The 15,636-nt window shown below is 46.4% G+C and overlaps 1 protein-coding gene across 1 annotated transcript in view; it reads left to right on the forward strand.

Annotated features, from left to right (window-relative positions):
• The first annotated feature begins 922 nt into the window (after positions 1-922).
• The window catches only part of LOC140411134 (EH domain-containing protein 3), a 119,100-nt gene continuing 104,386 nt past the window's right edge, over positions 923-15,636 (forward strand). Inside the window, exons 1-2 of the mRNA XM_072500194.1 lie at positions 923-1,310; positions 6,286-6,462. Coding sequence (XP_072356295.1) covers positions 1,084-1,310; positions 6,286-6,462 — 404 coding nt within the window. The 5' untranslated portion in view covers positions 923-1,083. The remainder of the gene's footprint in view (positions 1,311-6,285; positions 6,463-15,636) is intronic.

Below are 15,636 nucleotides of genomic sequence, written 5' to 3' on the forward strand. Positions count from 1 at the left end.
GGCCTGTGGACCGTGATTGGCTAACAGGACTGTGGACGGTGATTGGCGAACTGGCCTGTGGACGGATATTGGCTAACCAGCCTGCGGAAGGTGATTGGTTAACGGGCTGTTGGACGTGATTGGCTAACCATCCATGGCAGGTGATTGGCTAGCTGGCCTGTGGACGGTGATTGGCTAACTGGCCTCAGGAAGGTGATTGGATAACTGGCCTGTGGATGGTGATTGGCTAACTGGCCTATGGGCGTGATTGGCTAACTGGCCTATGGAAGGTGATTGGCTAACTTGCCGGTGAAAGATGATTGGCTAACTGGCCTATTGAAGGTGAGTGGCTAACTGGCCTGCGGAAGGTGATTGGTTAACCGGCCTGTTGGAGGTGATTTGCTAACCGGCTTGTGGCAGGTGATTGGCTAATTGGCCTGTGGAAGGTCATTGGCTAACTGGCCTATGGAAGGTGATTGGCTAACCAGCCTGGTGGAGCTGATTGGCTAACTGGCCTATTGAAGCTGATTTCGGAGGAAAGCTAGTGTTTGAAACAAACCTGTTGGGACTTTACACTGGTGTTGTAAGACTTCTTACTGTGCTCACCCCAGTCCAACGCCAGCATCTCCACATCATGGCCTGAGGAAGGCCATTGACTAACTGGCCTGCCGAGTGTGATTGGCTAACTGGCCTGTTTGAGGTGATTGTCTCACTGGCCTCTTGAAGGTGATTGGCTGACTGGACTTTGGGCGGTGATTGGATAACTGGCCTCTTGCAGGTGATTGGCTGAGTGGACTTTGGGCGGTGATTGGATAACTGGCCTGTGGAAGGTGATTGGCTAAATGGCTTGTGGACGGTGATTGGCTAACTGGCCTGTAGCAGGTGATTGGCTAACTGGTTGGCTGCTCCGGAGGTGATGACGCAGCCAATGGGCGGGGCCAATGTCAGGACAGCTGCTTAAAGGCGAGCGGGAGCGGCAGGGCGGCGCAGCAGAGCTGGTGTCAACATCACCGCATCAAACACAAATAAGTCACCGGGAAGTGCGGTCTCTCCTGCTCCAGGAAGCTTTCCAATCACTTGAATCGCCCAGACGGTGCCTCAGCGATGTTCAGCTGGCTGGGGCGGGATGACCGGGGGAGGAAGGATCCCGAGGTCTTCCACACGGTGACGGACGGCCTGAAGAAGCTCTACAGAACCAAGCTGCTGCCTCTGGAGGAACATTACCGCTTCCATGACTTCCACTCACCCGCCCTAGAGGAGGCCGATTTCGACAACAAGCCCATGCTGCTGCTGGTTGGCCAGTACTCCACCGGCAAGACCACCTTCATCAGGTAGGGAGGGAGGAGAGCCCTCACTCACAGCGCCCCCAGAGGAGGGGAGGGGGCCCTGCCCTGCCCTGCCCTGCCCTACCCTGCCCAGGGCAGTCACTCACAGCGCCCCCCAGAGGAGGGGAGGGGGCCCTGCCCTGCCCTGCCCTGCCCTGCCCTGCCCAGGGCAGTCACTCACAGCGCCCCCAGAGGAGGGGAGGGGGGCCCTGCCCTGCCCTGCCCTGTGCTGCCCTGCCCTGCGCTGCCCTGCCCTGCCCAGGGCAGTCACTCACAGCGCCCCCAGAGGAGGGGAGGGGGGCCCTGCCCTGCCCTGCCCTGCACAGGGCAGTCACTCAGTGCCCCCAGATGAAGGGAGGGGGGCACTGCACAGGGCAGTCATTCTCAGTGCCCCTAGAGAAGGGGAGGGGGCACTGTCCTGCACAGGACAGTCACTCACAGTGCCCCCAGAGGAGGGGTTGGGGCACTGCACTGCAAAGGGCAGTCACTCACAGTGCCCCCAGAGGAGTGGAGGGGCACTGCACAAGGCAGTCAGTCACTGGTCCCAGAGGAGGGTAGGGGGCACTGCCCTGGGCAGTCACTTGCAGCATCCCCAGAGGTGGGGAGGGGCACTGCACAGGGCAGTCACTCTGTCCAGCACCCAGTGAAGGGGAGGGGTCACTGCACTGCACTGCTCAGGGCAGCCCCTCAGTGCCCTGAGTGGAGGGGAGGGGACACTGCACAGGGAAAAATCACTATCCCACCCAGAGGAGAGGAGGAGTCACTGCACAGGGCAGTCACTCTGTGTGCACTCCCCCCCCCCCCCCCCCCCCCCCCCCCAATGTGCACACACACACACACACACATTGTGTGCCCTCTTTGTGTGCTGCCAATTTCCCTCAGCTGGACTTGGTTGCTCCTCTGCCTCTCTCCACTCTGGTCCTGGGATGGTTTTGGCCTTGCAGGAATTTTTGGTCTCCTGATCCTGTCCTCTATCTAATCAGAACCAGGCTCATTTGCACCTTGGTACTTTTACCTGCTTTTGATTCATATGAAATGAAAATCGCTTATTGTCACAAGTAGGCTTCAAATGAAGTTACTGGGAAAAGCCCCTAGTCGCCACATTCCGGCACCTGTTTGGGGAGGCTGGTATAGGAATTGAACCATGCTGCTGGCCTGCCTTGGTCTGCTTTCAAAGCCAGCAAAAACCAGCCCATTTCTGAGATAACAGGTATTTTGCCCAACTACAGTAATCCACAGGAAACCCCTCCTTAAATGATTAGCAGATCCTTATTCCTTTCTTGTGTGTAGCTACCCTCAAATGTATCTAATGCTCTTTACTTCAGCTACTTGCAATGAGTTCCATATTCTTTCCACTCACTGGGTGAGCAGATTTTCCTCAAATGCCAGTATTGTTTGGCAGGACTGCTTATCTGTGGAGGGAGGAACTGGAGTTATGTTTCAGTTCTGTGACCTTCAATCACAGTTACCTGATACAAGGACTTACTTCTCTCCTCAGCTATAACCGGATCTGTGGATTAATTCCAGGTGATTTCTGATGTTGAGCATCTGCAATCTATGACCACCTTAGATTAATAGGCCTTGGTTCTGGCTTTGTCTGCAGGGGGAAGCATCTGCCACATCTACCTTATTAAATCCTTTTGTAATACTTTCAAAATATTAACCCTTTTGAACCACACCCTCTTTTCGAAGAAAAACTGCTCCGGCTTATTCAATCTTTCTTGATAGATATTACCCCCTCATTTCTGGTATTGTGGAATTCCTACAGTGCAGAAGGAGGCCATTCAGCCCATTGAGTCTGCGCCGACCCTCTGAAAGAGCACCCCAACCAAGCCCAATTTCCCCCCACCCTATCTGCAATCCCATAACCCTACCTAACCTACACATCTTTGGACTGTGGGAGGAAATCCACACAGACACTGCAAACCTGGCACAGTCACCCAGGGCTGAAATTGAACCCAGGTCCCTGGTGCTATGAGGCAGCTACTGTGCTGCTGTGTCATCCTTGGTGCACCTTTGTTAGTGTTTCAATGATCATCTTATGGTCAACACAACTCTGTAATGTACTCCCATTGTGTTGTGATCATCATATCATATCTCTTCTCGTACTGGAATCTGGGACTTTATTTTCCTTCTATTATTGGTGTTATTGAACTGACTTTTGGTGATTTATATATCAGCATCCCTAGATCCTTTTGCTCCCCTACCCTTTTTTAGATTTATTTTCTAAGGTATAATGTGCCTCCTTATTCCTACTAAAATGCACACGCTTATAAATTGTGTCCATTATTTCTTTGGAACTGAGTTTGTCCATGTTCTCTCAGCAGGTGCTGCCAGACCTGCCTGAGTTTTTTCAGCCTTTTCGATCCCCAGCATCTGCAGTATTTTGCTGTATTCCTGTTGTTCGATAGCCCTTAACCACTGTACTTATTGATCTGTCTCAAGCTCCAATTGTTTTTCCATCCCCAACTTTTTTGAAAACGTTTTGCATCATGAGCTTTACATATCTTGCACAGCCAATCTGTGCACCGTAAACTACTACAGACAGGAATGGGATAGTGACCCAATCATCTTGAGATTCGTTGAGGGATAAATATTGTCCAGGGCACAGGGGTTAACTTCTTTTGTTCTTTAAAATAGTGCCAAAGGATCTTTTACATCTACTTGGGAGAGGGCAGGCAGGGCTTCTGTTTAACATTTCACCAAAAAAACGACGCCTCTGACAGTGCAGCACGTGCTCAGCATTGAACTGAGTGTCGGTTTTGATTTGGGGCTTGGGTTTGTGGAGTGGAACTTGAACCTGTAACTTTGTAACTCGGGTGAGAGCCCTGTCAACTGAGCCCCAGCTGACATTGAAGGTGATTTTGATTACCCTTTCCTTCTCCCCATGTTCATTGGTAACAATACACAACCCCCACCTCCTCCTTAACTACAGAATGCAATGCTGTTAGACTGCCTATTTCATCAGCTGAGTCTTGTGTCATGATTTGGACAGTAGGGAGATCTCCCAGTTTTCTGCCCATCTTCCTAAAGAAGAGGCATTGCTCCTTGTGGGATCAGGGGGATTAAAAATAAGATGCCTTCAAAAATCATTCGACTTTTAAGTGCATGTCAAATGCATTCAGATTGGGCGGTATGGTAGTGGTTAGCAGTGTTGCTTCACAGCACCAAGGTCCCTGGTTCGATTCCCGGCTTGAGTCACTATCTGTGCGGAAACTGCACGTTCTCCCCATGATTGCGTGAGTTTCCTCGGTGCTCCGATTTCCTCCCAGTAGCCCCGAAAGACGTGCTGTTAGGTGAATTTGACATTCTGAATTCTCCCTCTGTGTATCCGAACAGGCGCCAGAGTGTGGCGACTAGGGGCTTTTCACTAACCTCATTACAGTTAATGTAAGGCTTCTTGTGACAAAAGAGATTATTTTGGAAAGGAGCTGTGTAAATTCAACTAGGCTTTGTACATGGCATCCCAAATTGCCTTCACAGTTATTTCAGTACTGGGACCTCCACTTTTAATATAATAATGACTTGGGTGACAATGAGTTATGCATCCAATTTTTGCAGCGAATATGACTTTTTAGGTGGCACAAACGTTGTGTAGATGGGAACTGGAAGATACATGGGGACTTGGATAGATGAAGTGGGCAAAACTGTGGCACATGCTTTTCACTGTTGGAACTAAACAATCCACTTTGGAATCGAGAGGCAAATTAGAATTATTTTAATGGTGAGATCCAAGATGCTGGAAAGGAGAAAATGGGGATGGGGGAGGGGGGGGGACTAGTGCATAAGTGCAGTTGGTGTTTATTTCAATAGAAATGTTATAAGTAAGATGCTTTGGCTGTGGAGGGGCAAGTTCAGATCTTGGGCATTGCAACCCAAGAAGGATGTACTAGTGAGTAGAGCACAGATTCACCAGAATCATGCCTGGTCTCAGTCGGAGTATATTTAAAATAGAATTGGATAGGTATTTGATGTGGGATATATGGATAATGCGGGGAAGATGAAATTAGCTAACGCTGCAACATAAAACTATTAGGTTTGAAATGCTAGCACAAAAGGACATTGGTATTGATGGGAAGGCGGTGGCGTAGTGGGAAGGTGGTGGTGTAGTGGTATTGTCACTGGAATAGTAAACCAGAAGAGTAAAGCTCTGGGGACCCAGGTTCAAATCCTGACACTGCAGATGGTGAAATTTGAATTCAATCAAAATCTGGAATTAAAAATCTAGTGATGACCATGAAACCATTGTCGATTGTCACAAAAACCCATCTGGTTCACTAATGCCCTTTTCGGGGAGTAAATCTGCTGTCCTTGCCTGGTCTGGCCTAAATGTGACTCCAGACCCACAGTAGTGTGGTTGACTCTCAGTTTCCTTCTCAAGGGTAATTGGGGATGGCAATAAATGCTGGCACAGCCTGCGATGTCCATGTCCTATGAACGAATGAAAAGAAATGAAGTAAAATAGGAATTATTTTATTCACCCCAATACTAAACCTTTCTCCCCATTGCCTCAGTCCTCAAAGTTGGGGATGACATTTACATCGTCAAGACATGTGCAGATCCCCCATGATGTAAGTGGAAAATGGGTTTTGGGTGAATGGCCTATTCCTGCTTCTATAACTTTTGAAGAAAGACCTCTGTTTTGTGAACCATTCCTATTATTGCAAAGACTATTTTGATAGGGCTATACATATAATGTATATTTCACCACTTGTTTATACACAACACTGAGACTGTTCCTTACTATGAAGGAACGATGCTCTAAAATTTGACCTACAATATTGTATATTGTAATCCATCTTGCTATTGTGCTTACTAAGAGTGTCGAGCTCTGCAAAGTGACCCCATTGTGTACATGGTTTGTGACCGCATCAGCTGAATTATGGTGACGTATGTTGCTTAATTGTATACTTGTATAGCATCTGCATCAGTTGACCTTAATTGCTGCAAATATTGATCATTTTCCCTGGTTCTGTCTCAGGTACCTTCTGGAACAAGATTTTCCAGGAATGAGGATTGGACCTGAACCAACTACTGACTGCTTCATTGCTGTAATGAATGGGAATGTGGAAGGTGTGATTCCGGGAAATGCTCTGGTGGTGGATCCGAAAAAGCCATTCCGGAAACTTAATGCTTTTGGCAATGCATTTTTGAACAGGTTAATACATGTTGATCACTTTATAAATTGATAATGGTAATTTGAGATGTACAGAAAGCAGAGGCGTTATTTCGAAATTGGGCTACTTTTACTGCAGTTGTTCTGGGTTAAGCAGCATGAATCTCAGGATTGTATCAAATTTACTGCACATTTGTTGGAGATTGGGGATGTAGGAAGAGGCTATTTGCAGGAAATTAAGGATTCTCAACTGTTGTCTAGTGACAATATGAATTACGCACCCAGTGCCTGATGTGGATATGGGAATTGTAATCTACAAACTCTATTGAATTAGAAAACATTCAAATAAGAGACCGTTGGACTCCAATGTTCTACTCTTTTTGAGGTCTAACTTTGTAAATAAACACTTGCAATGTGACACCCTAGAAGTTGAATGACAGTATTGCAGACAGTGTCTCAATCAAGCTATATCCTTCCAGGACACTCTGGTTACAAATATCTTGTGCAATACAGTCCATATAGCTTGTGTAAATTCAGAGTATTTTAGATTATTTGATTTCACTATTTTGATATTTTTGAAGGATTTCGAATGGGTGTGGGAGAAATGGTCGTGACACTGCATTCATATTGCAGAGGCTCAGGATAATGCTCTGGGGACAAGGGTTCACATTCCATCACATGGCTCGTGGAATCTGAATTCCGTAAATAAATCTGGAATTGAAAGCCAGTCCGAGGAATGGCAACCATCTCCGATTTTGTAGTTTTAAAAACCCATCTGGTTCATTAATGCCATAGGGAAGGTCTGCTGTCCTTATCTGGTCTGGCTTGCGTGTGACTCTCGACTCTTAACTGCCCTTTAAAATGGGGTGGCAAACCACTTGGTTCAAAGGCAAGTGGGGACGGCCAACAAATGCTGGCTTTGTCAGCAACCCCCAAATGCCACATACAAATAAAAAAAAAAAAATAGAATGTTTCATCTTTAGGGGATTTTTAAATTTTTAACTGCTTTTGAGGATGTTAATTGTGTGGAATCGAGGCTGAGAATCTTGATTTGACAAACCAGACTTTTCACCCGAACATAGTTTAATGATCACTATCGGTAATCGTTTCTCCACCAGTGGGACCTTCACCCTTTTTCAGACATAAAGACCCATGTATAAGGAACCACCTGTATTACTGTACACACAAAGCCTCCGTAACGGATACATAGCCACATTTTAAGGCTAAGCCAATAACATTTCAGAGCATAAAAGACAACTTCATTATTACGTAAAGCCAAAATTGGATGAAAGACAAAACTTTAGGGAAAAGAATAAAAATGAACTAACCAAAAGCATTCTGGAAGTTGGTCAGTCAGATTTCCAAAAGAAATCCTAGTTGATGCTGATTATGTGGCCGTGTTTGTTTTAGCTGGCCATGATTTGGTCCGCATTTTTATTTTTCCCTGACTAAAACTCGGTTCTATCTATCTTTGCAGATTTTGTTAGTCTATTCCAGTTGATTAAGAAATTATCTTTTAAAAACAATTCCAAATGATATAGTCACTGAATTAAGAAATTTAAATGAAACGCACGGGGCGGGATTCTCCTCCTTCTGATGCCAAAATCGGGAAACGCAATTGGGTGGGGGGGAGAGAAGGGGGGGTGGGTGGGGGGAAGAGAAGAGGAGGTGGGTGGGGGGAAGAGAAGAGGAGGTGGGTGGGGGGAAGAGAAGAGGAGGTGGGTGGGGGAAGAGAAGAGGAGGTGGGTGGGGGGAAGAGAAGAGGAGGTGGGTGGGGGGAAGAGAAGAGGAGGTGGGTGGGGGGAAGAGAAGAGGAGGTGGGTGGGGGGAAGAGAAGAGGAGGTGGGTGGGGGGAAGAGAAGAGGAGGTGGGTGGGGGGAAGAGAAGAGGAGGTGGGTGGGGGGAAGAGAAGAGGAGGTGGGTGGGGGGAGAGAAGAGGAGGGGGGGGTGGGGGGGGAGAGGGGGGGGGGTGGGGGGGGGAGAGGGGGGGGGTGGGGGGAGAGAAGAGGGGGGGGGGTGGGGGGAGAGAAGAGGAGGGGGGGGTGGGGGGGAGAGGAGAGGAGGGGGGGGTGGGGGGGAGAGGAGAGGAGGGGGGGGTGGGGGAAGAGGAGGGGGGGTGGGGGGAGAGGAGGTGGGGGGAGAGAAATGGAGGGGGGGGTGGGGGGAGAGAAATGGAGGGGGGGGGGGGGGGGGATTCCAGGCAGTGAGATTTACTTGTGCTTTTAAAAATCGTGAAACGGGTGTCGTAGCTGATGAGGTAGAGAGAGGGGGTACAGTAAGTGTCCAACACAGACATAGTTTGGTGACTGCTGTGCAGCTGGCCAAGGCGCTTCTGCCAAGGACAGGGGGAGTAGGGACCGGGGGGGGGGGGGGGGGGGGACACCATTGGTGCAGCCTGCAAGGCAGCCATGCAGCTGTGCACGCTGTTGACTGCCCTGCCTACTGTGAACTTAGGGCCACAGGTCGTATGCCCCATCCCCCTAGGTGCCCTCTGGCCCCAGCCAACCGACCAATCAGCGGGATGGATGTGCTCCAGAGCAACCAGTGCCATCTTGTTGACTGGGATGTGTGTGGGGAATGGAGTGCTAATATCCGGCTGCAGCTTGTCAGCCTCCAGTGTCAATCACGACCCTGGTGAATCCAACTGTTTTCTTTTGGAACTGACCGTGTTCTGTGTGGCGCTGGCGCTTGCCCATTAATAGTTGCTGAATCGGCCCAGGTGCAGCGCCAGTTTTGCTGTCATAGACGTCCATAAATCCTGCCCCAGTGCTAACACTTGGGTCTTGGGAACGGAGAATCCCACCGAAGGTGTTTTTCATTCATCCAAACTAGCCTGGAGGAGGTAGTGGTGGGTGGTATTATCACTGGATGACTAATCCAGGGACCCAGAGTCATGCTCTGGGGACCCGGGTTCGAATCCCGCTACGGCAGATGGTGAAATTGGAATTTATTGGGAAAAAAACTCTGGAATTAAAAAGTGACCAGCTTTCGTAAAAACCCATCTGGTTTGTTAATGCCCTTTTTAGGGAAGGCAATCTGTCGTTCTTATCTGATCTGTCCTATATGAGACTCCAGACCCACAGCAATGTGGTTGTCTGCTAAATGCTGTCAGGGATGGGCAATAAATGCTGGCCCAGCCAGCGACTCCCACATCCCGTGAACAAATAAAAATGTCCCAGAAACCGACTAAATTTATAAAAAGGTATATTTGAATTCCCAGTGACCAACCTAAAGGAATTACACAAGGCTTTAGATTTGGATTTATTGTCACGTGTACCGAGGTACAGTGAAACGTATTGCTCTGCGTGCAGTCCAGGCAGATCGCTCCATACATGAAACACCTAGGACATATAGATATTGATTGAAGCATACAGACTTTGATTGTAACCAACAAACTAAAGGCCATATTATCTAACCTAGCAGGATGAATGAACTACAGAAAAGATATCTCTCACGACCCCCCCCCCCTTTAACTTTTTAACATGCTGAAAACCCCAGTTATACTTCACTGCCTGTTCGGTAGGATTAACAGATTTTAAACCGAAACCAGCACAGCATCACATCATGGTTTCAGCGGGTTTGTGTTTCCTCACATGTAAGAGTGTCTGTTAAATGGTGCTTCGATCGATATCCAGGGAAATCTCAACTGAATACCAGTAGTAAAATGTAATTGGATGATGTCTTTGATTACACTACGTTGAATATTCTGTAGATTTCCATGGGCTGCCGAGACCATCTTCCCTCCCGTATTCTGCCTTGAAATCTACTGACGCACTCGCTGCAGCTGGTTTCTCTTGCTTGCTTTGTGATGCTTAAGAATGAAAAGGCTTTTCTCATGGTTATTTCCCAAATTCAAGTCCAGTTTTTCCATAAATCCCTATTTGAGTCTCTTGTTTAGCACAGGGCTAAATCGCTGGCTTTGAAAGCCGACCAAGGCAGGCCAGCAGCACGGTTCAATTCCCGTAACAGCCTCCCCGAACAGGTGCCGGAATGTGGCGACTAGGGGCTTTTCACAGTAACTTCATTGAAGCCTACTTGTGACAATAAGCGAATTTCATTTCATTTCACTTAGATTTGTTAGTGTGGCTCCATTTGACTGACCTGAGTCACTCTCTCATCAAGGCTATACGAGTACATTAAAGATGCTATTTTGGGCAGCACGGTGGCGCAGTGGTTAGCACTGCTGCTCATGGCGCCGAGGCCCCAGGTTTGATCCCGGCTGTGGGTCACTGTCTGTGTGGAGTTTTCACATTCTCCCCGTGTTTGCGTGGGTTTCGCCCCCATAGCCCAAAGGTGTGCAGGATCCGTCACACTAATTTGCCCCCTAATTGGGAAAAAATGAATTGTGTACTCTAAATTTATTTTTAAAGAAGATGCTATATAAATATAAACATCTAAAGATGTTTCCTATGAGCATTACTTAAATAAAAATATACTGAGCCACATAAGGAGGTCAGATGATCAAAGGCTAGGTGAAAGAAGAAGCTCTTAGGATGAGGGAGAGGCGTAAGGAATGAGTTCTAGAGCAAGGGTCTTGGGTAACTAGGTAGTAATGTCTGGGAAGTTCAAATCCCATCATGGCAGCTAGTGGAATTTAAATTTGATTAATAAATCTGGGATTAAAAACAGCTAATCTCCATATCGGTGGTCATGACGTCTATTTGTCGTAAAGACCCAACCGGTTCACCAACGTCCTTGAGGAAAGGAAATTGGCTACCTTTGCATAGTCTGGCCTGCACATGATTCCAGATCGGCAACAATGTGATTGACTCTTAACTGCCTTCTGAAATAGCCCAGCAAACTCTGTTAAGGGTAATTGGCAATATTGCCCACCTTGATGGGCTGTGGGTATGCTGGCAAAGAATGAAGAAATAATTTGTTGTGCTGTTAAAATACACTAGTCCAGAATGCAGATGTCAGGGGTAGGTGGGTTATGGGGGGGGGGGGGGGGGGGGGGGGCGCAAGAAAGTAAGTCAGGGGATGTCACAAAGCTGGAAAAAGGCAGTCTTCCTGATGGCATGAATGAAATCTGAAGCTCCTCTTGGGGTCAAATGTGACATCTGTGATCTGGACAAACTAAATTGGTCTCCAACATTTGCTAGGCAGCGTGATGGAGTTGGTAACGACAAAGAACAAAGAAAAGTACGGCACAGGAACAGGCCCTTCGGCCCTCCAAGCCTGCGCCGACCATGCTGCCCGTCTAAACTACAATCTTCTACACTTCCGGGGTCCATATCCCTCTATTCCCATCCTATTCATGTATTTGTCAAGATGCCCCTTAAATGTCACTATCGTCCCTACTTCCACCACCTCCTCCCTTTGTGTATTTATAAAAAAATAAAAAATAAAATTTTTTTTTAAAAAAAAAACTTGCCTCACACATCTCCTCTAAACGTTGCCCCTCGCACCTTAAACCTATTCCCCCTAGTAATGGACCCCACTACCCTGGGAAAAGGTCTCTGACTATCCACTCTGTCTATGCCCCATATAATTTTGTAGACCTCTATCAGGCCGCCCCTCAACCTCCTTCGTTCCAGTGAGAACAAACCAAGTTTATTCAACCTCTCCTCATTGCTAATTTTTTTTTTTTTTTTTTTTTTTGTTTCAAATGTTTTATTATAGACTGGTTTAACGTTTTAGAAAAAGAATCCTAGGATTTTTCCTCCCGTATGTTTTTGCTTGACCTCTTTCTGGTCTATGCTGCCAGCTGAGGTCGTTCGACCGAGATACCCAAATTGACTGGAAGGCAGTAGATCATTTTGCCACATTTCTAGCTCCTTTACTTGAACATCAAATCGGGGGCTAATGACACCACACTTGTTCAGACTGCCTGTGAGATTGACAACTATTTTTCCACCCCTGTGGTTATCAATAATTTCAAACTCTCCAATGTAGCCATGCTTCATCATTCCAGTCAGGAATCTGTAGGGCGTGGAGTTTGGAGCAGCAAGTGGAGAGTGTGTCAGAGAAGGGATGGTTTACATTGATACAGTTACCGGATAGCATTTATAATTTGTGAGCTGTCTAGGTACTGTGACAGCGATGGTTGAACTATCCTACTTGTAAAAGGATCATGAACGAGAGGGCACTGAATGTTGTGAGAACCTTTTTATTGTACAACGAGTAGCTTGGGTCTGGATTGCACTTCCTGAAAATGTGATGGAGCATTAGGGCAATCGGGGCATTAGGTGATGATTTAATAATCTTTATTGTCACACGTAGACTTACATTAACACTGCAATGAAGTTACTGCGAAAAGCCCCTAGTCGCCACATTCCGGCACCTGTTCGGGTCACCGAGGGAGAGTTCAGAATATTCAAATTACCTAACAGCACGTCTTTCGGGCCTTGTGGGAGGAAACCGGAGCACCCGGAGGAAACCCACGCATACACTGGGAGAAGGCGCAGACAGTGACCCAGGCTGGGAATCTAATCTGGGACCCTGGTGCTGTGAAACAGCAGTGCTGCCCACTGCTACTGTGCTGGCCGCAGTGCTACCGTGCCACCTTCTTCTGCCAGCTTGCAGAAAAATGGCACTGTCAAAATGCTTATTTTGAGATCTGGTACAGACACAATGGGCCAAGTGACCTCCTGCACTGTGACAATTCTGTGATTCTGAAATATGATTTGGAAGGATTAAGGGAGTTCTGGGAAAGTTGGGCAGCAATTTGGGAGATGAAATACACATTCAAAACTTTGGAGAGGAAAAGGAGGTTGGAGATGGGTTGATGGTGGGACCAAAAGTTTTTTTTTTTTTTTTTGAGGGGTTTATTTACAGCAGATTTAAAGGAGCAAGGGGCAGCACCTGTAAAGAGAAACATCAACAATATTTGCCAACATGCGAATCAAGTTGGGTGGTCAATGCTGAGAAATGGAATCGAAGAGCAGGAGGTGGGAATCATGGACAAGATCAGCCTCCAAGAGCATGAGGAGAGGTGGGAGAGAGCTGCTGATAGTCTTTATCCTGCTGGCAGCAATCCACATTTTCTTTAGGCCTTCGACCCTTGGGTTTTGGCTACATTCCAAAAAATCCCTTTGGAATGGCATCTTTTTTTATGCCTCAAAAAAAAGCACAAAGTGCCGAAGAAGCTTCTAATTCTTGCTTTGCCATGTCTATTCTTGTTGCTACCTATTCATTTCCTAACAGAAGAATTTTCTTTTTGTACTCATTGATGCAGCATAGAAGGTCACAGCCGTCTTAATGTTCCCTTCAGGTATTGGTCAATTCTATTTGAAGGTAATTATCGAATCTACTGTCACTGATCACATAAATTTATGTTCTCGTTAATGACCTCTGCCACTGGAAACCTTTTTCTCCCCATTTGCCCTATCGAAAATGAATCCACTAGTCACTTATTCATTTTGCTGCAGAATGTCTCAGCAGTAGCAGTGTTGCCTTTGTCACCATAATCTGTATTGAAGGGCTGGAAGGCAAACGGGAAGTTGATCAGTCTGCAGAGAGACCATACTGACTAACTTGGCCTAAGTGTTGCTTTGTAAATAAGGTACAGCTAAGATATTCAAGCCTCCTGAAGATAACAATAAGGCCAAGTGATCATTATTATAGGCTCGTAAGTTTCAGTAGAAAATATCAGGACGATTAACGAGAGTTCCTTTGACTTTGACGGAGTCCCATATTTTTGTACGATTACAACTGCAACAAAATTAATTGGTCTGTCTGGAAAGGATTTCTGTAAGTTTTCAGAATGTCAAAGGATTCCTTTTTGTCAGAGGGTGATTTTGAATTTGGTGTGCTTGGTTTGAACATTGTTGGCCTCTCCCAGCTCTGGGTTTTTTCTTTATTTTTCATAGATGTATTTTAAAACTGAGGTCTTATTGATGTGCATCTTTTTGCTTCTCTCTCCTACCCACACTATGGATTTTTTTGTTTAGATTCTGTGAACTGTCAGTCTATTCTGATGATTCAGTTTTTTAACATTAATGCGCAAACTTATGGGTCTTCCGGAGTTTGAATATTTGACGTGTATTGGCCTCTAAAACTGGATGCATCACATGGGATGTTGCTGAATCAGAAGTTTGGTCACAACCTTCTCTTGACTTGGGTCCTGTGTTGTTCTGTAATTGAACATGCTTGGCTTTTTAAATGTCACTGCTGTCCATTCATTTTAAATGTCACTGCTGTCCATTCATTTAACTTATTTTAGTTATGGAGCCAACTGAGGCTTGTGGACCTCTTTTCCAGCACCACTCATGGAAGCAGTGTGGCATGACTTGGTCATCTGTGCAATTCTCTGCACTGAATAGTTCTTTCCTATGTCTTTATGCACTTGATCCAATTCATGCTATATTTCTGGGCTGCTTCCTTTATAGAATCATAGAATTACTAGTGCAGAGGAGGCCATTTGGCCCATTGAGTCTGCACCAACCCTCTGAAAGAGCACCAGTAGGACCACTTCCCCACCCTATCGCCATAACGCCACCTAACCTTCACACCTTTAAGGGGCAATTTAGCATGGCCAATCCACCTAACCTGTACATCTTTGGACTGTGGGCGGAACCCACGGAGACACACAGTCACAAGACTGGAATTGAACCCGGTCCTTTGACCCTCTGTATGAAGTTTCTGAATCGGGTGTTGATCTAAATTAGCAATTGTGCTGCAAACACTAAACCCTTCAACCCTGTGTAACCCCTGACTTAATCGCTAATCATGAATTATTGCATTCTATGATCCATTTCTTTTCCTTACCTTGAGCCTCTAAGCTTTAAAATGTGGAACTTTCCCTGTTGACCTTTTTGTATATCATGTTGCAGGCTTTCCACAATTCAGCTGTGTCACTTTGTTCAGGCACCTAAATGTGCAGGTTAGATGCGGCTCTGGGGTTAGAGAGGGGGAGTCGGCCTAAGTACAGTCCTCTTTCAGAGCCTCATTGCAGACTCAATGGGCCGAATAGCTGCCTTCTATACTGTAGAGATTCTATGGTTCAATATCTTTTTAAAATTAAACTGTTAATTGTCTGAATATGGTTCTGATTCATCTGTTAGATACTCAATCATTCTTGATATTTGAATATTGCTATTGTAGCATAAATTGTGATCATTCAAAATCTGCCATCCTTCTGTTTTGTCCTGATGAATGTAAGATGAAGAGCTTCAACAATATATCTCTTCATCAATATTCCAAGTCTTTGAAAATGGCAGCACAAAGTGGACAAGCATAAGGAATGCTTGCCTTCATTGGACGGGGCATAGAGTA

The sequence above is a fragment of the Scyliorhinus torazame genome, chromosome 4 (genome assembly GCF_047496885.1).
Source record: "Scyliorhinus torazame isolate Kashiwa2021f chromosome 4, sScyTor2.1, whole genome shotgun sequence".
Classification (NCBI taxonomy): Eukaryota; Metazoa; Chordata; class Chondrichthyes; order Carcharhiniformes; family Scyliorhinidae; genus Scyliorhinus; species Scyliorhinus torazame.